At 47.0% G+C, this 26774-nt stretch overlaps 1 protein-coding gene across 1 annotated transcript in view; it reads right to left on the bottom strand.

Annotated features, from left to right (window-relative positions):
- Nucleotides 1–486: 486 nt before the first annotated feature.
- The window catches only part of FBXW4 (F-box and WD repeat domain containing 4), a 60969-nt gene continuing 34681 nt past the window's right edge, over nt 487–26774 (bottom strand). Inside the window, 4 exon segments of the mRNA XM_080347459.1 lie at nt 487–1251; nt 1482–1623; nt 1796–1936; nt 15509–15574. Coding sequence (XP_080203585.1) covers nt 1135–1251; nt 1482–1623; nt 1796–1936; nt 15509–15574 — 466 coding nt within the window. The 3' untranslated portion in view covers nt 487–1134.

Here is a 26774-nt window from a genome sequence, read left to right as displayed (position 1 = left end):
GGTTCACACACCTCCTTCCTCAAGGACAACCAGACCCCAGATACTGCTGCATTCACACACAGCACATTCATCTACAGATGCCCACATTCATCCAGACAGGACAGAGCACAGTGAAAGCTATGGTTTTCTGAGACCCAGCTTGGGTTTAGAAGGCTGACACAAAAAAGGAGCAAAGGTCCTTTAGATGTGCCTACAGGATCCCAGTAAATCACATCAAGGCTTTAGTGTTTGCAGTAGTCCAGTTTGCTGCTTCATTATGCAGGCAGCAACCCAGATGCAGGTCTTACTTCTTGAATTCTTGTTTGAAAAAGTGACACAGATCCAAGATCCCAGTAACTGCCTTCAACACAGCAGTGTCACAGGGTCTAGCCAGGGAGACAGATCTGTTAGACATGTAGACAGCATGTGAAAATAGGCCCAGCCTCCTCTGTGATCAACAGGTAACATCACAGCCCCTTTGGCACTTGAAACAAAACACACAGTCTCTTTTGTTTCCCTTCAGAGTTTTATTTAGCAAAACACAACTGTTTCAGCCCTGCCAAGTGCACAGCCTGACCTGATGGCCAGCTTGGGGAGGCAAACACTGATAGCAGGGCTGGCTCTGCCTTTTAGCTCAATTCTTGCTCTTAGCTGTGAAGGACAACACAAGCATCTGTCAGGAGAGCAAGCGCAGGTGAAAGGTCGGCCCCACTCCAGGTGCTTCTCCCTTCCACCGAATCACTCCACCCCACACACAGCCTAGACTTGCTTCACATGGTTCAGAGCCTGGCTGATCTCAACCTAACTAGTACACAGCTGACACAGCATCCCAGCTCAGCTTGACCCTCAAACGCTGTATCCACAGAAAAAAGGAAAAAAAATAACACAGTTAATAAAACAAACCCTGACTTGCACAAAATAAAAAGGGTAAAGGACAGTTGGCCTTTATTTCCACTAACAGGCAGGTGATGCTGAGAAGTCTGGCCCTTTGTGCACTCTTCAGTGTAGCTTTCTGGCAGGAAAAAAAAAAAATAATAAAAAAAATCCCCTTCCCAGAAGCCTTGGGGGCCATTCTCACCTCTCCTGCCCTGCAATTCCCTGAGCCAGGTGTCAGCTCTGCTGAGTTGGGGTGACCAGAAGCAGCTGTGATGCCCTTCACGGGGCTGTGAAGTCGAGGACGTGCAGGGCTGACGCCAGGGCAGCATACAGGTGGGTGGTACTGAAGCGGAGGCAGTACACCGGGCTGCTGGTGGGTGAAGACAGGTGAAAGCTCTGCAAGAAAATAGGAGAATCAAACTTTCAAATAAGAGGTTCGCCCAAAGAGCCCAACCAGTGTTACAGACCCAAAGGCTGAGATGTCTACAGGTTAGATTCCCCATGGCGGGCTCACCCCAAAGACAGCCCAGCAGCCCCTCTCTCCCTCTTCCAAAGAGACACAGGCACTGCGCTCCAGAGAAAAACTCAGAAGCTCTGCTGCTGCCTGGCCTTCAGCCAGCCCTCACCTGCAGGCACCGAGTCTGCCGCTTATCCCAGAGGCGCACCACACCATAGTAAGAAGAGCCGCTGGCAATCATATGGTTCTTATCGCTCCTTATGCAGTACAGGGCGCTGTCATGAGGCTCTTCCCACTCTTGGACACACTTCCTGCAAGGGCAACACAAACCAGAGCAGGGCTGAGCCTCCACTGCTCCACCACTGGCACTGGGACCCACTTTGCCCGAAGCGGCTCATTCAGCTGCAGGCGAGTCTCCGGTCACTGCACAAGGAGAGCCCGGGAGCCTTGCATGGGCACTAGATGCCAGCAGGGGAGGCTCACCTGGTGCTGGTCCGTATGTCCCAGTAGCGGATGTAGGTGTCATACCCACATGAAAGGAGAAGAGAGGGCGTTTCATAGAAGACATCAAGGACTCCGGCTCCATGGTGGAAGTCAGTCCCTAAACAGGTCAACAGCTGACCGCTGCAATGAAACAATATGGGAAGAGTCATTCAGAGCAAAGTGCCCTTCCAATTCAGCTGGCCAAAGCAGAGATGGTGTCACAGAAGTCTCCTAGATCTGATTTCTGTGATTTAACAGAATGCAAAAGCCTGCACAGTCTTCCTCTCCCTCCCCGGCTTCTGCTATCAGTTGGGCTACTACTGTCATGGAGGGTGACCAGCAGGAGTCACAGCTCTAAGAGGAAGAGCCAAGAACAGGCACAGCTGACCCCCAGCAGAACAAGGTCATTTTCCTTGGGAGAAGTGACCAATACGAGGGGCCTTGTTTCCATGAGAAAGAGTTTTCAACTTAGTCAGACTCCAGATAACCTGCCACTTACCTGGCCAATCTCTTCCTATCCCACACCATCCCAGACTCCATCCTTCAAAATACTGCCCACTGGGATATTTGCCCTTATTTTTGACACACAGCTCAGATCCACAGGAAAATCAGGCTTTCTTGACACAGTCTGCCATAGCTGTTCTCCTCAACCCCCTCCAGTTACACCGCCTAGTGCAAACACCATGTCTGGGCCTGAACGTGACAGGTCAAGAGCAACCACCCCAGGGCTGCTCTGGAGATGACTTCCAACAGCCAGAACTTTTTTTTTTGACACCCTCCTCCTTTTTAATTACCTGCTTACTGTGAAAGAGCAAAAGCAAGATCTAAGCCAGATGTGCTGTGGCTGTATCATGCTGCTGCTTGTTCACATGCAGAACCAGCAGCTCATAGGCGGATTGTGCCTGGTGAGGGTCCACCTTGCCAGAGTGCAAGAAGGAGCTTGAGCCCCTTCCCTAGGCCACATGAAACTGCATCAGGCACGTGGCATAGTCCGTCCCCAGTATCACTCCACCTACCCCAGCAGCCAGCAACACCCAGCCACGGCAGACTCTTGGGAATGGAGGGGACAATCAGCCCAGCTGCTTGAAATGGCCACCTATTGCAACCCCTCCTTTTCTTCCTCCTCACACCCTGTAAATCAAAAATGCTGGACACAATAAACCTTGAAGCACCTGCTTTCCAAACCCTGCTGCATGGCCACCCCTCTCCAACAGGCTCTTGGTTCTCAGGACAATGAAGTGGTCCTGAAAGCCGACAGCATGGATCCTGCAGTGGGGTCACTCCCAGCATCTCCCCCCATTATTTTGTTACTTTCTGCTCCTTGATCCAGCATCACACAGTTCTGAGGCACATCGCCAAATGCCTTAATTCTGTCTGTAATCTGGGCTAAAGCCCTCGTTGGGGGATAAAGACCACACAAAAGGAGAAATAGAGTCCTGGGAGATGTTAAAACAAGTAAACACCTTTGTGTCAGGAGAGAGAAATCGCTGATAAAGCAGATTAGTGCCTCGAGCCCTGGTGTCCCCAGATCAGAAGGCGAGCCCTGGCCGATCTTTGCAGCCAGCACGCTTCTATGATCACAGAGCTGGCGGCATGCTGAGGCCAGCCTGTTTCCCCGCAGTCACTCTCCAAAGAGCAGATTATGTAGAATAACAATTTCTTTGTGGCTGTGTAATTCCCTCCGTGACCGTGGCTGTGGGCAGCTACATTGGCCCTTGATGCCAAGGCCCTAGCAACCATTTAGAGAGGCCAACCAGCCCTAGCGATGGCCTCCCTGTGCAAACCTCTCGGACAAGCTTTAACATCAAGTGCATGAATTAATCCCCCCCAACATGAATCCAGGGGTGCTGGCTTATTGGACTTTGTGTTTCTCCAGGCAAGGGATCGAGGGGATTCCACGCTTCAGCCCTTTGCAACCTTCTCACAATACATTAACCCTTGGAAGGTTACTTGCAATCCAACCCACCAACAACTCTGCACCTGTGTGCAGGTTGGGAGGCTGAAGCATTCGCAGTCTGAGCACTGAGAACAAGAGCTGTGGGGTTTGCCTGGGGCAGATGGGTCCTCAGCTCCACCATGAAGAGACGTGGGTGGGTGTCTCTGAGCTCTGGCACTCCCCTCAAGCACACAGATCCCCTCCATCTGCCATTCTGCAAAGCCAGCAGGACAGATGGACATGCATACAACCCTTCTCAAGGCTTCCGCATCCTACAAGTTATATGTGTGGCCTATAATTGTAAGACATACAACAGAGGTGTGAGGAGGAGTCAGCTGCTCTCCCAAACAAGAACCTTTGGACTACCTGTGTGATGCATAAGGGGCCAGACTGTCCAGCCTGCAGAGTCAGCCAGTTGCTCAGGTGGGAGCAGGGAGTTCCTCACAGGAGATGAGCTACTCAGCAAGCCCCAGGCAGCACCAGCAGCTTGGACCCCTCTCTCCCCACTTGCGCATACTGCTGCCTTTTTTTTTTTTTCTTGGTTTCACAGGGTAGTCCCTGGACTGGGGCTCTGAGCATGTGGCACTTTGGGAGAGCAAACCAGGACAGACAGCTGCACAATGGGCCACACAGCCCAGCAGCACATCTGGTGAATATCTCCTGCTAGCTAGCTGAAGCCTGTTTGTGTTACTTACCCTCTACCATTTTTCCTGCTTATACACCTTTATTATGTAAAGAACTAAGTGAGCTCAGGGAGAGAGGAGCACTCTGCTGAAAAGAGTTAGCAGGATGCAGAAGCACATCCAGAGATCTTTTACTCACTGGGACCAGCCATCTTCTTCCTCTCAGGTGCTTGAAACAGGTTGCAGCAGACGCCTCACAACTTCCCACCTTTATACAAGCACCCTTCACGTCCAGAGTGGGCCTGGTTATGCTACAGCTTGTCTTCTATCTCCCAGACCAGACCTCAGTCTGCAGTGCTGCAAGATGGCAGCAATTTTTAGTGGCAGCCTGGTGATGTCTCCAAGGAAAAAAATTCAACATTAAAGGGACAGGAGAAGCCACAGAGTCTGGATTCCTGCTTTCAGAGATTCCTCTGCAGCACTGAACACCACCTAGGTGCCTTGCTCCCAGTGTTTCCCCATGCCTCCACAACTCACTGCAGCGGTACCCAAACATCCCAGAGACACACCTGTTTTCTTCCCTCCACTTCCCTTTGCAGCCTAGGCAACAAAAAAGAGAAGAAAAAAGAAAGGGAAAAAAAATAGCTTTTCTCTGTAGGCAGGAAAGGACCACAGATACTTGTAAGTTACTGCAGCAAAGCAAACGTTGCTTTCCTGGTTTGTTAATCAGTTCATTCTCCTGCCCAAGTAACTGGTCAGCCAAAGCAGCTTTCAACTGGGAGGTCCAGCCCCTGCATGCAGCAGCAGTCCTCCAGCAGTTTACAGAAACAACACATTAGTTGCTACAGTGAAGCACTTACAATCCGACACCAGAGGAAAAATCATTTTGTGCTGCACACTGGGCACACAAAACAAAAAATTAAACTGTTCTGACATGGGCACACTAAAACTGATAAAGATGCAGAACGTGATTAATATTCCCCCCATTTTTCAGCAGATGAAGGTGCCTCTGGACCAGCCACCAACTATGCCAGGCTGCTCCACATCCCTGCAACATACACAGCCATGCTGGGAAGGGAACACTGCCACCAGAACTCTCCCAGCCTTGGGATCACAAGTTAGTGCCCACAATTTGTCCAGTTTTCATTATCCCACATACTCCATGCCCTCAAATGCCAGTCCCCAATAGCTTCCACTTCCCAAGGAGCAAAACCCATTGCTAATCCTTAATAAGCCATAAAGGATCAAGATAACCCAACAATGGGCAAAAGAAAAACAGCAGATACAGCAGCATATCACTGACGCTTTTCTAACAACTTACATTGGCAAAAGACATCAACTCAACGAGGAACAGAAAGAGATGTGACATCTATCTTAAACCTTGTTTCTCATTAGCTTGCAGAGACCACCAGCACCAGCCAAATGCAACAGGGAACATCTTTCTCCTTTTCTTTATGGGCTCTTGTTCCCCCTCTGCACCCAGAAACCTTCCAAAAACAAGTAGCTGATCCTCAGCACTTTGGAGGACAGTTGAAGCCCAAGTGTGACAAAGCATGGAAGGTCCACACCACCTCCCCACCACTCCCTGGCCCACCAGCAAGAGCAAGCAGAGGCTGTTTCACGCCCAGGCCTTCTTGGGGCAAGCCAGGTAGATAGCTGTGCACATGGTGGGAGCTCTGTTTTCTGTACAGGACAGCCTGGACCAGACAGCGCAAGGGTTCTGTCCCAATGCTGGTGGGACTGATAGAAACAACCCGTGGAGCTCTGTGCAGCAGAATCACAAATGTGACAGACCAGTTTTCCTGAAAAGCCCAGTCTAGAGCCAGAGTTCTCAGCTTCAGCATCTTAACCACGAACCACCTGGGCCAATGCAGCACCTACAGACACACAGGTAGGCCTCCAGTGTCAAGCAGGAAACTCGTAGATATTCTTAGTTTCTATTTTCTCTTAAGCATCTAGACAGACTGAAATCATATTGGCAGTAATTCAGTGCCAGCCCACAAGGAACAGAGACTGAGCACATCCAGCAGCTCATTTCACTCCCAGCACAGGAAAGCTGCGTTAGCAGCAGGCTCTGAACAAGATGTTTAAACAGAGTCCCTGTGTCTGGGAAATGTATCAAACTTATGAATCCAAAAATGAAATGCATTTTGTTCATGCACTACAGAGAATCCTTTGATTCATCTCCATCAATTCCCACGTTCTTTATAAAAAGACTTTTAAAAATTACTTTTTCAATAAACTATTTGTTTGGGACTTTACATTTCACTTGTTTCTTTCCATGCTGGAAACCTACCTGTGAGCACTGCTATCACAACACCTCCAGCAGACAGAAGCCTTCTAGCCTGGAAGGAAAGTGAACTTCCAAGGAACAGCAAAAACAAGGTGGTTCATTGAAACTGTTATTTTTCCTTTCTCAAAACAGCTTACAGCTCTATTCTTTCTCATCCCAGCAATATGAAGACAAAATAAGGTCATGGCAGAGCCCAGATGGTTAGTCTTTGCATAATTCATGGGATGCTGCTGTCACCAAGTTAAAACCATATACAGCCTCCCAAGCCACAGCGATTATTTGTGGGACCATAAAGGTTCAGGATTTCCTTGAGACCTTGCTGATAGCTGGAGTCCACAAGAAGTCTGCACCTCCCTACCTGTACCCTGCCCATTTGCTGCAGGTCTTGGGCAGTTGTCTCCAGAACACATGAACTACACTCCAAAAGCTGGAATGAAACAACAGATGCTTTTCTCCCCATCTTCAATTTCTGGTGACCCCAATTCACTAGGCAAATTCTAGGAAACTGCTGAATTCAGAACATCTGCTGAAAACAGATGTGCAAAATTGAGGACATACTCATTCCCTCTGGAAACCTCATCTGTGAACTGGGATCATCCATCAAAGAGGAGAAGCCCTTGCACATAAGCAGGTGACTATTCAGAAACCAAGCAGAGATCTAGACCAATATTTTAGCTCCAATAACTACTTGCAGCAAGCCAGGTGGGAAGCATATACTTAAAAAAAAAAAAGCAAAAAGAGCACTGTTTGGTTCAAACACTTGGATATCTGAGCTGAGTATCAAACAGAGAAAGGAAACAAAACGTATTTAAAAACAATTACCCAGAGTGCAGCATTTGCACAACTTTTGTCATCTGGTTTGGAGAGTGCACCAAAACCAAAACGAAGAGCTGAGCTGTCACTTCTTCCAGGTGCTTTGCAACAGCAGCTGAGGCACCCAGAGGATGCAGCAGCTTATGTGAGCGAAGAAGTAAAAGGCTTGGTCAACCAACATCTATAATGTTTGTAGGGAGAAGCATAGATCTTTGGCAAAGTTACTCTTCATAGAGTTATCCTACCCCAAGGTCACCCCTGCGTTTAGCCACGACTACTAATTCCTGCAGAGAGATGTGGGACTGGCCTGTGGAAATGTGAAATGGCTCAGAGATGCTGTTGTAAGTGACTTTCAGTAGAAATGTCTCTCTCTGCTTCCCCAGCACAGCTGAAGGGACTTGAGGCAGTAGGGGGGAATGACACCAACCACAGTTTGAGATTGTGTGGAGGGGGCAGAGACAGAAGAGGGAGCTTTGCCTTCTTTTCTTCTGCTTTCTCTGAATTGGCCCACACACACTTTAAATGGTCCAATAAAAAGATACAATTTCTTTACCTTTCCAGCTCTGGGACCCTGTGAGTTTTTGTTGTTCGGGTTCCCGTAAGGTGAAGTTCAGAGGATAAACTGACACACTGGGCTATGGGAAAAAGCCAGTTTCTTCAAATAAAGCCACGACGGTGCAAAAGAGACCCTGCTGGGGCTTTTATTTGGGAAAACAAACAGAAATGGCACCAAGCCCTTCTGCTTTACGAACCAATTTAACTATAAAACCAATGTTCTCCCTCTCGGGGGTGAGGAGGGGAGAGAGACAGGACATTACAATAGTCCAAAACCTCAGGGGAAAGAAAAAAAAAAAAATAGAACAAAAAAGGTTGTCTGTCCCCTTTTCTTTCTTGTCCATGGCTCCTTTTCTTAGCACACGTGTGTTCTTGTAAAAACGATTAGATTGCAATTTGTATAACATGGTGACCCCCAAATTCAGACATTTAACCCCTTTTCTCTGCAAAGAATGTCAAGAATGTCTTCTCTGTCTTTCTTTCCAACAGGATGAGTAGGGGGGAATTCTCTCAAACTGTGATTTCTTGGGGGAAGAGAAAAAGAGGGAGGCAAGGAAAAGAAGCAGGAAATTCTCAAAGCCTCTCGCCTTTCGCCCCACTTGTGTGGGAACAGGCGCCTGTATTCCTCCCTTTCTGGGCAGAGCTCTGCAGGTCTCCTTTAGCGGGGAGACAAAAAAATGGAGAGTCCAAATCAAAACAAAGCCATCTGTTTAAATGAGCTACTGCTAGTCAGTGGCAGAGGGGGTTCCTCATTCACTCCTTCCCATTCTTCTCTCTTGCCTCTGTTGATTCTCTCTCAACCCAGGGAAAAATAAAGATTGCTTTTGCTTTAGCTTAGAGGGATGAAACTGATTGATGTGCTTGAAGTGTCCAGCCCCCACCCACGCTCTCTGATTGTTCGAGTCCTTGTAAAGTTGTCATAAATACGCCTGAACAGGAGTGCAAAGGCCACAGCGTGCTCTGGACATGCACACATCCAAAGGGCAGGAGTTGGCCTCATGGTCATCTGTAGTGAGACAGGACCAAGACTGCCATGGGGAGGAAAGGATTTAATCTAAACACCTGTATGCTCTACAACAGTTTTACAGTTAGGTTGAGATGTACCAGAGCCCTCTTAAAAAAAAAAAGGCAGCAGAAGATGATTAGCTTATGTGAGTGGGTTCAGAAAGACAATGTCAAAGAAAAAAACCCAGAAGTCAGTAAAGAAACAAGGCCCCAAACAGTTTTGAGAACACATATATACCACAGGAAATATGTTGCACAGACAAGACTGAAGCTATGCATTATAGCCAGGAGACAGCTCTGAACACAGCAAAGTCTGCTAAAATGAACAGTATTCCAAGAGACTGTGACCTCAGGGGCTCCCTGCGGCAGCAAGCTTTCTCCAGCACTGGCTCAAGAAGTTGGCCACAGGCAAGGGAATCAAATCCTACAGTTCATAGCTGCAGAACTGGGATAGGATTTTCCTTCTGGCCTAGTCAAGTGATTAATTCACACCTGCAGGCAGGAGACCTGTTTATACCTAGACTTGCTGCCCAAGTCACAAGTAGGATTGCCAGGTCCATGAAGAAGGACCTTTTTCCCTTTGCCTGGATCTACAGCTGAGGTCTCCATCTTACCTACCTTACTGTAGAGGGAATAGTTCCCAAGAACCAAATTAGAAATCTAAAGACAGTCATTGTGCCAAACTGATTTAATATGAACAGGCCACAGAAGGGCTCACCTGAAGACAAGAATTCCCCTACAACAGATCCCAGTTTGTCACTTCCCCAACCCTATTTCCTTTGAATTTCAGAAAGAAGGCATGGCATTTCTGCTTCTGATTAACTAAAGAATGTGTAAATGGGAATACCCAGAACTGATACTTTGAAAAGAGTAATCAAAGCCGGGAAAACAGGATGGAAAAACAGCGGGGCAAAAATCAAACATGAGAGCCTTGGGAAAAGAGAATGAGCAGCCAACTAAGGAAGGGCAACTACCTGTGGACCATTCCACTGCAGTGAGTGAAGGCAGCAGAAGGCACACATTTGCATTCACTTACCTGATGTAAGCACAGCCCAGAAAGCTGTTCAGCTCACTGTTGTACAAGTTTTGGATTGGCTATTGTGATTCAAAACTGTGTTCAGCCAACACAGAGATGCTGAGAAACCAAATCCCAAAAGGAGTGGGGAACATCTTTCCCACAGAGCCTAGAGAGAGCTTCCTTGGCATGACGAATCTACAGAAAAGCAAGGCAGGAGAGGGGATTCTGCATCTACAGCACAGTATGGTTCTTCTGCCCCCAAATCCTGTGAAAATGTTATCAGTGCCAGGATAATATTTGCTATCACTTGTCTCTCCTGTTACCAGACATATCCACCCACTTCTCTGTGACTCGATAAATCCAGCTTAAACACCTGGGTGAAAAAGACTCTCCACACTTGGAGTCAGTTACCTTTCCTTTCGATCTAGCAACTCCAGTTCTGAATCTATTTGTTCCCTTTGCCCAACAACCTCCTTTTGTTATTAAATTAGAGGGTCTCAAACTTGTTTAAACCTTGGAAATCAAAGCTGTGGAAAGAATTACCTTCTACAGAACTTGTTTTAGAACACAATGCTAACAAGTCTGCTTGTGCATTTTGGGCCACGCTTCTACCTTAGAAACTTTTGTTGAAAACATTTCACAAGCTTTATTACCAAGAACTAGACCTGCAGATTCTCATTTATCTACTTAAAAAATCTGAGCACAATGGGACACAAAGCCACTGGATTTAAACAGGGAAGCATCAGTAGTGATCAGCTAGCCAGGGTGTTCAGTGCCATACGCTGCAACTGTCAAATTATACTTGCTGTTTAAGAACAGCACGGCAAGTACAAGTTTTAAAGCAACAAAACTGTTAAGAGTTGCTCATGTTCACTCTCTCAATGGCCCTAATGAGCCAAAGTGGATGCAGATCGACATACACTGAAATCTGAAAGATAGCAACTAATTCTTGCCCACCCCACTGCACAGACAGATGTAACCTAGCGAGGGTCCCATGGAAGGACATACCAGAGATCAAGCAGCAGCAGGTTAGCAAACTTCAGCCAGTTACTTATGATGGTAACACTCATGCTGGCTCTCAAAGAGAAAAAGCACAATGCAATAGCACTAGAGGCAAATACAGATTACTAACCTGCTCAGTAGCTGCCCTGAAGGACTCCTTTCCATCCCTCTGCTGAGGGCACCAGCCACACACCTGAATCTCCCTTCTCCTCCACTCTCAAGCCACTCTCATGAATCTTCTACCTCCCACCCCCCCCAAAACTTGCAAAGGCACCTGCCTTGCACACCTTAAAAGCAGGGGGGCTTGATGGTCAAGAAATGCAACTCTGTATCTTCCCCTTTCATGCACTCTCTATTTATTTTTTCCCCAGGTCTTTGAAAAAGGTGGTAGAGATAAATGGAGAACAAAGAAACAAGAAAAAGACACAGCTCTGGCCCACACCCTGCCTATTACTTAAGGGGGAAGGAACTCTTCCGAAAGAGGAGGAAAAAAATGTGCTCAGACACAATGGCTCAAAAGGCCAGGCAGCAAACCAGGCCACTTTGTACTGCTAACAAGGGAAACCTAATTACAGGAAGAGGGCAAAGAGGGACAGATAAAAGGGATACAAAATTTCAACATCTGTTGCCATAAAGGGATAAGAAGTGGGGAAACGCAAAGTGTCAGTTTGGTGTCAGTGACGGTGTAAAGCCACTTTCAAAGGGCTCTGGAGAGGGAGAAAAACTGAACAAGAAATTAGAGGGTTCTTAAAAACAAAACACTCTGCCAAAAATGCTTTCAAAAGAGGGGAGAAGATGGACAAAGACTGGATATTTAAAAGGCAGAGGATCTGGGGTGGCTTGCTGGGCATAGCTAACTTGAGCTCAGTTCTCACAACAGCTCTCGTGCCCTGCATCTGTCATGTCACAGGAAAGGACCACGTAGGACTTGTGCATTCTAAGTGTTTACAGCTTGAGGACTACTGTGCCAGACAGATCACTGGTCCATTTTAAACATCGGGCTTAGCAGAATAGCTCCAAGAGTTGCTGTTATGTGACTTCTAGAATATTCTACTTTACGGAGAAGCATCCTTGAAGCAGGGGCATTTCTCAGTTAAAGACATGCAGACCACCAGGACAGGCTGAGGAGCAGCAATTCTCCACAGGCAAATGACAAATGCTGGCCTTAGAGCTGTTCCCAGTGGTGCATCACCTTCATCTCCCAAGGAGATAAAATTCCCAAAGGAAATAGGAGGTAGGAAAGAGAAAGAAAGAGGAACAGGATCTGAAGAAAGTTTCCTTTTCTCTTGCTTGCCATTAACAGGCTGTTCTGCTGAGCCACACACTAGCACTGGCAGATGAGACAGGAAGGTCTGAGCAGGGGAAGACAAAAGGGAGCAGGACTACCTGACCTGCAAGAGGGGCAGCTGCTGTCATATCCCTCACTGGCACAGAGGGACAAGGGGACTTGCAAGAGGCCAAAGAATCAGCAAGGCCTGACAATTGATGCAAGGAGGTTAGTATCCAGTGGCCCATACCGCAAATCGTTCTCCTTTCCTATGCAGACCTCTAATCACCTACATTATCCATAGCTCCCCTCCCCACACACAGTTTGATCCTTAGTGACAATTAGTGCACAGCAACTTCTCCACATCTAAAAGCAATCAGATGGCACAATCTGGCATCTGTGGGATATGTCCTCCAGAGGTGCAGCTACCGAGCTTCAAAAGCATAAGGAAAAAAAAAATCCTCCTTCATTACAGGAGAAAAGGCCAGGTGTAGCAGCAGCTGGAATTTCAGCCATCAGAGACAGCATCCTGGCATTATGTGGTCATTCCTCTGCTTTAGACTCCCCTTGACAATTGCTTGTTGCTGCCTGTTGTGGCTTTGATCCAACACCATTGTCTCAGCAGAGTCAGAAATGAAAGACAGTTGTGGGGGTGGGCTGCAGCAAGAGGCGTTTCCTTTCTCCACTAAAAATGTCCTCACCACCAAACCAAACCAAGCCCTTTTCAAAGCCCAGAACATATTTCCAGGTCAAGACATTATCCCCTTCCTCTTGGAGGGATGAGAACGGCCACCCCAGGGTCAGGGAACAGCGAAGGTCATAAATACGAAAACATACCATGACCAACAGCTACAAGCACCAGCCAAGGACTTATCTGGCCTGGAACTAAGAAGATCAGTACACAAAAGGTTATTTAAGCTTTAAAACCTTTTGTAGCATGTTCTACCTCTCAGCTGTTGGAAAAAAAGACCACCTACCCCAAAGGAAGAAAATGCCACAGAAACTGCTGCAATGTTATTTACACACACACCCATGCAGAAAAAACCAGTTATCTCAACTAACTGGTCTTGGACAGCACTAAACATTTAAGTGGTGCTAAGGATCCTGTAGTTTTAAACAACACATCTTAAGCATTGCTTTATCTTGCCTCAATTTTTGACAGAAAAGTTGCTTATACTCTGCTCTTAGAGATAATGTCCTTTCCACATTCAGCCTCTATGGGTCAGATTCTGGCCCTCTGTGGCCACACGGAAGGGGTAAGCAGCAAACTCGGAGGGCCTGGTTCTGTCTGCCAGATGTTATTAGGACACACTGAGCACAGAAGGAGCTTTTCACTCCTGAGTAGCTCTAAGATTTTGAGTTTCCATGTCTTCCTCCCACTTCTGGAGTCTGACCAGAGAGACAACACAGACAAGCCTCGAAGGAAGAAATAGCATTTCCCAACGAGATTGCTTCTGGAAACCACTGGAGCCTTTGAAAATTAATTCAAAGCTCTGCTGGGAAGAACAGTTTATGGAGAAGTCAAGACCTGGAAGGACAGCTCTGTACTCACTATGAATGACCACATCAAGCTTCACACACTAGTTTCCTGGCCATGCTCCCTACTCAGTCTCCTGCCCTGCACATGCTGACAAGACTTCCAGCTCAACACAGGTCCCCAGAAAGGAAAAGACCCAGTGGCACAGTGCATTCCTGCTGTGACAGGTGAAGAGGGGAGAATAAGTTTGACACTGCAGTCATCTCAACAGAGGCCCAGTGGCCTAGGTTGCCTTGGCTTTTTTATTTGCCTGTCACTCAGGCTTTGACATTATTGAAAGATCAAACTCCGTTGTGCCTGTTCATTACCTTAATCCTATTTTCTACACAGCTTTATTATCTCTTCAGGCTTGCTTGGGAAAGGCTGTCAGGGAGACTGAAGTAGGGGGGAGAAGGTTGCCTATCTCCTCACCCCTGTCAGATGCCTCTATTCAAGAGCAGCCGGAAGACTTGATGGGCAGGGGTATCACAGCACAGCCTGCATCCTTCTGGGGTACTCCAAAGGCACCACTGGACTAGGTCACTGAGAAACATGCACTAGAGCTGAATGTACTGGCACTGTCTTTCCTGCTCTAGTTTGTCCTTTGTGAGATGCATCCTTTGCAAAGTCTTTATTTTTGTTACTTCAGAGAAAAAGAAACTGGTTTATATTTGTATTTGAAGCAGTTAACTCAGACAATCTAAACTACCTCAACTATAGATTAGAAGGCAATTATCCTCAGACCTGCCCTGCATCAACATCAATCCTCCTTTATTTCCTTTCCTCAAATACAGCTCTGCTGCCAGCCCTCGGGGCCGCTTCTTCCATTGCTCTCCTCTCTCCTCTCCCAGAGCCCACCAGCTCACCTCAATCCTGACAGCACTCCCTTGATAATCTGTGCTGGGCCACTCCTACCCAGGGCATACCAGCCCTGGAAAGCTGAGCTGCCATTCAATAATCCTGCCAAATATTTCCTATGTGTCCATCACTACACAAAGACCCCCAGGCTGAGAGTTTCAAATTTGTCAGCAGTTGAGTCTCACGTCAGGATTTGAGCCCAACTTTTCCCCAGTTGCTAAGGTCAGCACCTTTACCCAACAGGAATTACTCAATGGCCCCAAATCAGAGGCCACAGCAATTAACCTCCTCAATGCTTATTAAGACAGAGAGAAGACAACATGCCCAAGTCACTCCAGTAGATAACCTGTCACCACTCCTTGCCTCCCTGAGCTACCAGAAAGACCAGCCAGGACAAGATGGCTGTAGAGCCTGCCTTTGCCTTCGGTTTCTGAGCACTATGGGCAAGTGGGTGAGTGGGAGGATGCAGGTCACCTTCCTCACCCCTCTGGCTCAGGCTGAAGCATCAACTGAGACAGATGAAAAGGAAAGTGTAATGGGCATATTTGGATTGTATGTTGGTAATGGGAAGAAAAGAAGATGGCCGTGCCATCAACTAGAAAAGCTGGGAAAAGTTGTTTTTCTCCCTACTGAACCAGAAACACCCTCTAAATACACCTTTCCACAAGAGTTTGTTCTGTCCCCCACTCTATCTCACATCTCAGGTTTAAAAATCCCTTGCCTACATGGACAAAAGCAATGATTTTATGGTATCTCAAATATTGCATTTCTCATTGTTATTAACTTTTCTCATCAAGTTTTCCCCTGTAACTTTGAAGCTCACTCACCTCTCAATGTCCCAGATTCTCAGAGGTGAGGTGTGTCCACAGCAGGCTGTCCCCGTCACAAATGAGCTGTTAAAAAAAAAAAAAAGGCAAACAAGAAAAAAATACTTATTAATCCTCATGTTCTGAAGAAATAGTGCATGAGCAAGACAGAGAAAACAGGCTACAAGACAGATTTGAATTCTGGTCCAAGACTATTTCAGCATATTCCAATGCATTTCACAAGGGGCAGGCAGCAGCAAAGGGTGACATGCTGCAGAGCTCCCAGTAGCTCAGCTTCCCAGATGCAGCAGATCACAACTGCAGAGAACTGACAGGACAAAGATGTGTTTGCATATGCAAAGGGAAAATCTAAAACAGGAGCAGCTGTAAACTGCAACAACATTTTCAAAACAGTCGGCACAGTAGTCATCACAGTGCATAAACAGTCAGCACTGCAAGCTGCAGAAAGATCCCATGGAAAATTCCCTGTTACTTCCTAGTTCATGTCTCACTTCTGTTTGCTGGCAACTTCTGAGCACACTCATGAATTGGCTGCAGCATCACAGGCCTAACAAATCACAGAACAGAGGTAGAGGTCTCTGGTCCAGCCTGCTCAAAGCAGGGCCAATTTCAAAGCTGGATCAGGTTGCCCTTCCCCGTGCTCAAGCACTCTCTATTACAGGCAGCACAGCTCTCCTGCAACAATATTTGGCTCAGTTCACACTCTCCAGCAGGGTCCATTCCAAAGTCCTCTTTGGCAATGTTATGTCCCAGCTGCACATGCTGGCTCCAGAGGTCACCTGATAGACACTGGCCTCAAACTAGTCGATAAGACAGGAACAAATCATTAAAATCAAGCAGTGGGAACCTGGGTGCTGTACCTCTCCACACCACACTGCCTGTTTTGTGACAACTTCTTATTCTCAGTCCAAATAAGAGAAAGCAGCTCATACAAAGATTTCTAAGTAAGCTATAAGTGACCTCTCAAAAAGCCACATTTATTGCAGCTACCAAGAATAAAATGCCAAAGCTATGTTAAAGTCATCGCAACAAGAAAGGCATGAATGCAGGAAATGGACCTTGCTTTAAATAAAAGCCAGCTCTACGCTTTGCCTCAACATCTTTTGCAGCATGACATGAGGATAGGAGCTGAAAGAGGAAAGCAAAATAAGGACACAACATCATGTCTGTAAAAATAGCAGGTTTTAAACATTTTTTTTGATCCTCTACAACATTCTTCTTTTGATCGTCAGAAGGTGTCTCCAAGCCTCTACTGTACCAGGAAGGGACTCCTGTAGTGTCCTTGACTTCTGCGAGAAACAAGGCGCCCAGCAGCAACGTGGTGAACACACACTCAACTTAGTCAAAGCCAGAGAAGAGCTATGTGGAAGTAGGGCCAGAACTCAGGACTCCTAAGAGCTACAGCTATCGAGGCTCTCTTGTTTTGCCATCTTTATCCATTCTACCCAAACTCACATATCTGGAGATGTCCAAAAGTCCTGTGACTCCCAGCTGCCCTTTAGGGCCAGACAAGGCCCACAGCACCAGAGCTATTTCAAAGTCTCTCCAATTAGGCTCTCTTACATGTAAAACCCCAGGTTCATTGGCAGCGCACATGCAGTTGGCCTCATGTGCCTGTAACACAAGGCACTCTACACAGATGCTGCAGTGTGCACACATTTCCACTGCATGAAAGTCCCTGCCCAACGTCTGAGAGCCTAAGGAAAACCAATTCCTGCTGCTGTGCAGCAGCCATGAGGACCAATTTGGAAAGTGTGCAGCATTTTGTATTTGGAAACAGGGTTTCTGCTCAATAGCTGCCTTCCCTTCACCATAGTGCAGGACAAGAGGGAATGCTTCCCTTTTGCCAATATCTCCCATCTCAGAGGAAAACAAGCAAGAGACATGCACTCTGACAGCTCACTGGTCAAACCCCATGTCTGGAAAGCAGCACTTTGGTCAGGGAGTCCCTCAGCTACAAAGCTAGGTGTTGGGTTTTGTCCCTCCCTCCCCAAACATAATCCATTAATAACTACTAAAGCCAATTACCGTGGTTAGAAACATAATAGCAGTCAGAGAGTCAGTCAAGCAGGCAATTTGATGCTTAAGATTTTTCTTTTGGGGGACAAACTGACTCTGTCCCAGCAGAGAACGCCCTCACGTGGGAGACAGGCCTCCTTTGTGCAGAAGGTATGCACAAGGCTTTGATGGTTGCCACAGGTCTAAATTAGCATGGAGGCACACCAACAGGGAGAAAAAGGTGGGAGGAACAGCAAGGTCTAATCCCCACTCATGCTGTCAGTTCTGGACTTTAGCTTTCCTTCCTCAGTGCTTACCCCCAACCCCTCAAAAAAAAAAAAAGAATTAAATAAAGAGATTTCTCTCCAGCATTGCATACAGGCTTCAGAGCCACAAACAAGTATCTTCTGGGTAAAGCTGACTCCGCTCAGTCAACAGGAATTTTGTCTCATACTTAAGCAGGATCAGGTTTGCAGGCCTTATCTTTAACAGGCTGGAGCCCATTAGCAAGCAAAGATAAGACTTCTCCCAGAAGAGTGGGGCACCTTCACTGCCAAGATTAGAAAGCAGCATTCAAAAGACATGCACAAGAAGTGGTACCAATAAGAAATTGTCAAAGCCTGGGAGGGAAGTGACCTGGAAGTCTGGATTCTTGGGGCATGATATAGGACCCCTCATCTTGAGTCTGGTCTGCAGGTACACACCTTCAACCCCCAGGCTTCTCTTAACTGGGAACCTCGCAGAGGTGACAGTTTCACTCCAAGCAAAAGGGCAACGCAAGTCAGCTTTGGTTGGTCTAAATCAACTTGCAAATTGGAGCTAAGCATGTAAAGCTCAGCTCCAAAACTTGAGACATCGTTCAGCAGAACTGAAGCCTTATGCCAGGTTTGCTTCTTTCAGTTTACCTTCAACAAGGCTTTTTGTCTTAGGAAGCACAGAGCACACACACCAAAAACCTCTGACCAAGAGAATGCAACATCTTCACAACTGTTCTTGCCAACTGCCCAAAAGAAACAATGCAAGCTGAGTTACTAAGTTAGTATCATTTATTTTGCCTACAACGTTTTCAGGAGTCAGAGAGATTGGAGAGAGACTAAATTGGCAAGAGGAGAGCAAAAGATACTCAATATACATTGTGGCAGGGACAACCCATCTCTCTGAAGTATATATGATACTACTGATGTACACAGACACTGACCAGATGCATATACAAGCTTCATAAAAAGTACTGTGTCCAGTTTTCATATGGCTTCAGAGGTGCAAAGTCCCGTCACTACTAAGCTTTCCTCTGACCTGTGAAACCTGCTGGGTACCAAGACCACACATTTCCTACAAAAGGCTCCTTTAATGGAAGAAGGAGCACTGTTGCAGGGCTTCCATAACAGGGCATGTTGTCTTCACAGGGATCCCCTAGGAGGTAAAAACATGCAAGACGACACAGAATTTCCACCTCTGCTGTACCATAAGGCAAGGGTTTTGCAGAGCTTTGACACACAATTCATACAGGGCATAATTTTGTTGTCCAAAGCAACGCATTTTCCAACTGATCTGATACTTTGATGTTCTCTTTCCCATTTCAGACTTCCCGCTCAGAAAAGGGAGGGAGAGAAATAAAAAGAAAACTGCTTCTACTGAAGGCAGAACTCCTCTATGCTACAGAAGAGATATTGAGATATTTCAATAGAGATCATTCTCCCACAAGAGAAGCTGGGCCAGGAGATGAGAGAGAACACACATCCTGGCAATGCTGTTGGAAGAAACACAAGAACTTCTCTCCATCTGACCGACTTGTGGTTGTTGAAGATCCCCTGGCATTTCTGGCAACAGCAGCAGTGCTCTGGCTACAGTCCAGCTGCAATGATCCCATGCCTGCTCCCAAGGTGCCAACTACACAGTTTCACCCCACTTGTGGCATCCCTCTTTACCCCATTGTGGACAGAACATTGCCAGATGTGGATGAACCAGAGGGTAAGATGTAGCTGCCCAACAGTCCTTTTGGAAAGATGCTGCTTGTCATGAGGCTTGGAGACAGTCTTAGCTCCAGAGACACAAACCCCATTGTACAACACACTTTCCTCACCATCAGCGCAGCCTTCAGAGCAGGCACTGCCTGAGATAGGAATCCTACAATGCAAAGTCACTGAAGGAACCTGGCTGAAACGCCTTTTCCAACCGCTTTTCTCTCAGCTTCCTCTGTGCCCCAGGCTTGCGCCTTTCCCCTGTACTGTAAACAGATTGCTTCTCAAGTCCTGTTCTGCTCTTCAGGGATTTCAAATCCAGAATCTGCTTGACACGTGCAAGAGCCTGTTCCTTCCTCCTCGCACGCTCCCCCGCCCCCTGGAATGGGACATCGTTGTTCCATTTTGGAGACTATTATATACAGAGATTCATCGGACCGGGAAACAAAGAAGTTATTACTCAACAGAGCCCTGCAGCTGCAAATGTGGAAGGCGGGGGGAGACGAGGGGGAGCACCAAGGGAGACGACAGGGGGGCTGGTAGCAGCGTTATGAAAGCCATCAACAGAAAGGACAGCTCAAAGATGGGAAACATCTTTTTTAAAAAGTCTCAAGTGGGATGAGAAATGAAGGAGAAGAGAAAGCAAGTCTGAAACGGAGAGCAGAGAAGAGAGAAAGCAGTTGGTGCCGATGGTGCCGCGGGTTAAACGCACGGGTCTGTGGGTTTGTGTAGCCTTTGATTCAGCACTGACACGCTTTGGCAAGGGAGGCCACCAGAGCTGTCAAATCCTTCACCAACGTGCCCATCAATTGTATTCAGCTCTCCCCGACCCGCACTGGCATTTTAATTACTGTTGGGTAAACTAATTTGTACAAATGAAGGCAACTCTGCCTAATAGAATATGCAAGCTCTCTGACCTCTGACAGGCGATGACACAAGATACAAAGGAGGCAGAGGAAGGCTTTTTATCAGAGCCTTATTACTCTCTATTACTCCAATTAGTTAAGCTCCAGTGCTCCTAATTGGGGGAAAAAATTGCAATTAAATCAATTTTTGATGGGCTGAAAGTGGGTTAGCAAACCGCCCTGCCTGTGAAACACTGATATTATAGCAGCAAAGGTCAAAGTCTTTGTCGGCACCTGTGGGGCCCCCACCTCCCCTCTCCAAGCCCCTCTGTGCCCCCCCAACACACACACGCAGCTCGCTAAGGCGAATCATTAGAACATGTCATGTCTTATCGCGACCGCCACCATCCTTCTAACCTCATCAGTTGACATCATTATGGAAGGTAACTCCTCCAGCATGAATACAGTGCTAAGGTCACACAAACTTGATGGAGCCCCTGCTGAAGAGCCCAGGAGGCTGGGGAGCACATGCAACAGTAACAACATTGTGAAGGGGAGAGGAGGGGGTCAAAAACTCAGCACATGGAGTTTTGGCACCTCCAGTATGAGGCTTCTCCAGCAGGCCAGACACACACAAAGCGAGGGAGACAGCTCGGGGAAGCAGGTGCTCCTTCCTCAGGGATATTTAATTTGCAGGAAGAAAAAAAAAAAGCACAGCATCAGTTGAGCATTTTCTTCTCCATGAGAAAGCAGGCACCACAAACATGCAAGACGTCCCACCTAGCTTTGACTCAGGCAATGCTGGACAAAACCAGGACCGGGTGGGCATGCAGGGCTGGTATTGCTACTTTGCTGCCCCAGACCAATTCCTTTAGCCCTACTTTGCGCCTCTTGCAGGATGACCGGAGAACTGAACCACCTTCATTGTCTCAGAAATCAGTCAGGACAGCTGGGTTATAAACTAACAACTCAGTAGCAGCAAATTGAACAAAAATCAGCAAGTAAGGCAGTTGCACCAAAAATCTGGCCACTGTTAATGGGCCAAAATTACAACTTTCCAGAACAGGGAATGTGGGGAGTGGAAGGCTATTTAGAAGATGGTAAGACTGGAAAAACTAAAGAAGCCAATGACACATGATATAACTGTCTGAAGCCTGAAATAACAAATGCAGATTGTATCCAATTTATTACAGCTCTGCAATTTCCCTCTGGCTTTTGGCTCCAGGCTAGGTCTTTCCATATTCCTCAGTCCTCAAGAGCCTTCCCACCCTTCCAGTCCCATGCACCATGTTCCCTCCGCATCCTTGTCATGCAATGATTCAACTCCAGACCCCCAGTGCAAGAAAAACAAAACAACATCCATCCAACTGACTTAAATATTTTCTATCTGTGCTGGTGGCTGCTGTCTAAGGCTCAAGGGTATCCACACTGCACTTTGTTTAAGCCTGGTTTTAGGAGTCTGCTGACAGTGTCCTCAAATCCCTGCATTACTCCAGACTCAGCACAAAGAATTGCTTCTAGAGTTCTCTGGAGCTGAGCTTATATTTGGGGCAACTGCCTGCATGCATGTAAGGTAGTCTTGTATTTGGACTCAATAAGAGGACTGAGGTCCCCTAAGCAAGCAGAGGCCCGCTGCAGCATAGCCTCATCTTTGTTCAGTGCTGAATAACATTGCCGAATAGAACCAGCAGCTGGAGGCAAACGACCAGGCTTGTACCAAAAATGGACTGGAAAGTGCTGGCACATTTGCTCCTTGTTCCTTAAGCCTCATGCATATGCTGCAGTGTCCCTCAGAGCACCAGTCAGCTCAGTGTTGAACTACACTCACAATATGCACTGTGTATTTCCCACAGAGAAAGTACAGAAGAGCTCTGCCACTCCCCACCAGAGACTCCACACAGAGAGAAAACAAAATGCATAAGGACAGCTGCATGAACGCCACAACATTTACAACCATTGCTGCTCCAAGAGGAACCGGCATGGTCTAGCACAGAGAATCAGCGACACAGGCACAGACAAACAGCTCATGCACATGCTGCCTCGAGCCTCAAGTGAAGTAGCACAAAGTGGTCCCCAGAAAAAAGGCATTTGCATTTTGTACTGAAGGGCACTGTAGAGATGCTGAGTTGAAACAGTGAAGTCTCACATTTGAGGCAGAACTCCAGTGCTTCTGATAGAAGAAATGCTTGCATCATTGTCTCCCACATCACTTACTGCATGCCTCGGGGTAGAAGGAATGCCGAGATTTACCTCTCCAACCCTCCGCCTTGGCCTCTAACTCCAATGTCTTGCTCTAGACTTGAGAGACCCACAGGCTGAAGAACAGAATAAGCCTTCATTATCCCCCAAGGCCCAATACACAGCATGGCAGATGGATCACCCCTACTCTAGCGAGCTGATTAGCAGGTACCCAACCAAAACACCTTCATCTTGCCTTCATTGCTTTGCAGTTCCACCCCATATTGTCTGCCCAAGTCATCCTAATAATCTTGTTCTCTGTCACTTTGTCAACCCTGCAGCAGGTAAGTTTTGTGAAAACATGCAACCAGACATAGAACATAATCCCCATTTCCAGAGAAAAACTGAGCTCAACAACTTAAGGCAGAGATTCCAGATAGGACAGACAAATGCACACAGGCCTGTTCCACACTGCAGCACTGAACAGGAAAATACTCTTTATTAGAAATGAGTTAGTCCACCTACAATCCTGATGTTCCTATGGCTGCTGGCATCTAAATGTCACCCTTCTTCCTCCAATACTCCACATGACACACACTTTTATGAAGAAGTAAATGTCCAGAACAGGACCACACTCAGACTAGCTCTATAAAGTTGATTGAGGGTCCTGGATGTTCCCATACAAGAGGGATATTCAAACAGTGCTTTTCACAGCACTGCTGTCATTTTTCAGAACCTCAAACAGAATTGCCTTTGTGGCTGCACAAGTATTTCTACTGGGTTGATATAAGTCCTCCTCCTTCATGAAAGGGAAAGGCTTGATAACCTTTGTTTAACAGTGTAAAATACTTATTTGTATGATATGTCCAACACTCTTTATCATGCTTCCTTGCTCCCCCAACATCTGGGCTTGCCAGGCATGAAGCACTTGTTCAGGACAGAGGTCTCTATATGAGAACTCCTGCATCCCTAGCTCTATCCAGACTCAATCCCCAACTGATGATCAAGTTATTACTGTTATTGCAGGAAAAGAGACTCCTAAACCATAGAAGAAACGTAATCCAGTATGTAACTTGGGCACTGGTCTGAACAACACATACCAAACAAAGGGGGCAGAAAGCCCACGTCAAAACTGTTTTGTCTCTGCATTCTTACCAGGCCTTTCCACGAAAAGAGCTCTCTTTGCAGGCACCCACTTGCGTTACACCTTGGAAACCAAATCAAAACGAAATGTGACTGCTGAGAAACCACTTCTGAGTCTAAAAGCTGGGCTATACAAGAAATACAGTTCTCCAGTCCTACCACAAAAAAACTTTTTGGGGAGAAAAAGGAGGGAAAATAAAATAAAATAAAAGGTTGAAGTCTAGTGACTTCCAGGTCAGTCCAGGTGGTTAAAAACAACTACAGTGAGGTAATTTCAGCTTATCGGTAATCAGAATAAAACCTCATGGGACATTTTTGATTTTCAGTAGCTGTAACATTAGAAAGGCAAAGAAAGTTGCTACTAAGGTTACACTTGTGTTTTGAGGAGTTTAGAGATTTTTTTTTTTTAATTGTTTCTTCTTCTTTTCCAAGTGCAGGTGAAATAACCAAAGCTGGTACTGGACTTCTTTAATTACACTATGCATTCTTCCTTACAACATCACTAGGGTGATCTCAGCCATCTGCAGCAACTTCATCCTATGTTCTACTCTTGCTCTGCTCCCCAGAGTAGCCATTCAAACAGACTGGCAAGACTCCTGCTAGGTATCCACCAGACAGCATACTCCGCCCCCAACTGCTGCACATGCCATCTGCAATACAGTGCAAAGGAAGTGCAAGGTGACTTCATAAAAACTCTACCTTGAGCAAATCACTGATTGAACCAACTGAAAGGAAGAAATGGGTGAAGCTGCTAGCGGAGCAGCAGCAAAATGTGGTCCATGGATGAGAGACATGAGATACCATCTGCCCCTGGGAGAAGGCAGGGCACCCTCAGACCAGCAAATATATCAGGCAGATATCTGAAGGCCCAGCACCCAGTTCTCACCCACCTGAACACCCACCTCTAGCCTTTACACCCAGCACCTATTCCCCTCCCTTCTGGACTTGACACCATCAGCTTCCCCCACAAGGTGGAAGACACCCTGAGCCTGACCCTCACCCACGTCCTTAGATTCAGCGTCCCCCTCGAGCTCAGTGCTCTGGGCCCACACACAGCCTTACAAGAAGCCCTGAACTCCAGCCCTCACTTTCTCAAAGCTTGCCCAGGTGTAAAGCTCCAGCGATTCCTTTTTCTTTGCCATTTTTCCTCCCTCCTCCCTCTCCCCCTAGTCCCACCAACACTTTCAGGCCACACAGTGAGCCAGGAGGTTGGAGTCCACGAGGACCACTACAGCAGTTGTGCTGCTTCAGGCCCCCCCTATCCCAAGACAATTTCTAAGGGCCATTTCTTACCCTCCCCTCTGCAAAATGATTTCTGTTAATTGCCTGGTGGGAATCACTTATAGGTGGGGGAGACTCTCCCCCCACATACACCCTGGCCCCTAATTGGCTTATTGAAGTTTTAACAGGGCTTTCACCTGGAGAAGCTGGTAATTATTCCCTTCATTCCCCTCTTGCTTGTACCTGTAGCTTCACACTTGGGGCCTGCCTGGCTCCACAGGGGGGACTTTGTTCCCTCTAACTACAGGCCCCACACAAATGGGCCCGGCAGCAGGAGAACGCAGCAAAGTGGTAATTTTCAGCCCGGCGTAATTAGCCAAGGTTCTTTCAGCCCAAACTGCTGAATGGGGAGGGGACTGCTGGGGAGGGTGCGCCATGTGGGAATGGCGAGACAGGGGCTGCTCTCAACAGGCGGACAAAGACCTCTCGGGGGCTCTGATCTGGGGCGAGCAGGAGGAGGGGGTTGCAGTAGGACAGCTTGCCTGGCAGAGCAGGGGCACGGTCAGCGGCGGGACATGCATCGAGGAGCTCAGCTTATGTCAGGCATCTTTTCCCAGCCCATGGAACAGGATAGTGCAGGATGCCAATAAAGGGGTAAAGGAGAAAAGAGATCCAGTGATGTACAATAGGAGCATGTGAAGAGGTGTGATGCATGACAGATTCTTGAAGGCCTGGTGTAGTCTACACTCCCAGGACAGGATTTCTAGTCTACTACGTTTGCACTGAGATTAAGGCAGGCAACAGACTTGCAGAGAGGAAACTGGACATCACAGGTCCCAGACAGGATAGCCACAACTGTGCCAAGGACAGAGTGACAACTGTTACTGCTGAGAAAAATCACAGAAGAATCATTCACCTCTTTCAGCATCTGCCCCAAAAGTCAGGCAACAAGCAGAACCAGGAGGACAGCAATGAAAGCTCCAGGTTCTCTTTTTGTTGAGCCATTTTCCCTTAGCAAAGCAAAACTGCTTTTCATAGTGGGACCTCACTTATTCCACCTCCCTTATTGCAGAACCAAAGGCTTGTAGCAGAATCTACCAGGAAACCTGCTGCATGTGTGTTTACCAAACCACATGACTTCCAGTGTATTGCTCCTGTGTCACACCAGACTTTAGCATCAGCTGTCCCACAACCCAGAAACAGCCATCTCGTGGCACAGTACCTCTGTTGATTCTCAGGACTTATTAGGATCTACACTTTCTTTGAATTATCACCATTGCCATCAGAATAGAAGTCCTTGTCCTGGCTGGTCAGCTCCAGGCCCATAGACAAATTAAACCTGCTCAGCTGACTTGATCACAACTCCAGTGCGATAAGGCCTTCTTGTTTTTATGTCATTATATGTTGAAAATACTCATCTTGTGTCCCTTATGATTGCAGCATACTACTGGAAAGCAAGAATTGTGACAATCTAAAAGCTTGGTCCTTATTCTGCAACAACAACCAAATGAAAAGTAGGCAAGTGAAAAGATGCCCACTTTGATCAGAGCACCAGTTACGCAGGAGTGCTGAGCAAGCCCTAGGAGATGATTCAGTCACAAAAATCCTGACAACAAGTAAAAGAGATCCTCAGAAACTCAATATGTATCAAGGAGACAGGCAGCACAACCCCTAGGGCACAGACTTGTAATTTCTGAGCTGCTTAAAATACACAGCTGTGACTCAATGCTGCAGCAGGTGGCAAACTGGAGAAGTTGCCCAACTCCGTCTCACAATACCCTGGTTTCTCTTCAGATCATTTACATCTTTCGCATTTTACTCAAGACTCCCACAGAAAGGTCCATTTCTCAACTTCAGTCCAACTTTTTTGCAGCCTCACCCAAACCGTTTTAAGTACTTGCCACAGAAATGAGTTCAGCTAGA

The sequence above is a fragment of the Nesoenas mayeri genome (assembly GCF_963082525.1).
Source record: "Nesoenas mayeri genome assembly, chromosome: 7".
NCBI classification, from domain to species: domain Eukaryota; kingdom Metazoa; phylum Chordata; class Aves; order Columbiformes; family Columbidae; genus Nesoenas; species Nesoenas mayeri.
This window is presented reverse-complemented; position numbering and strand designations above follow the sequence as displayed.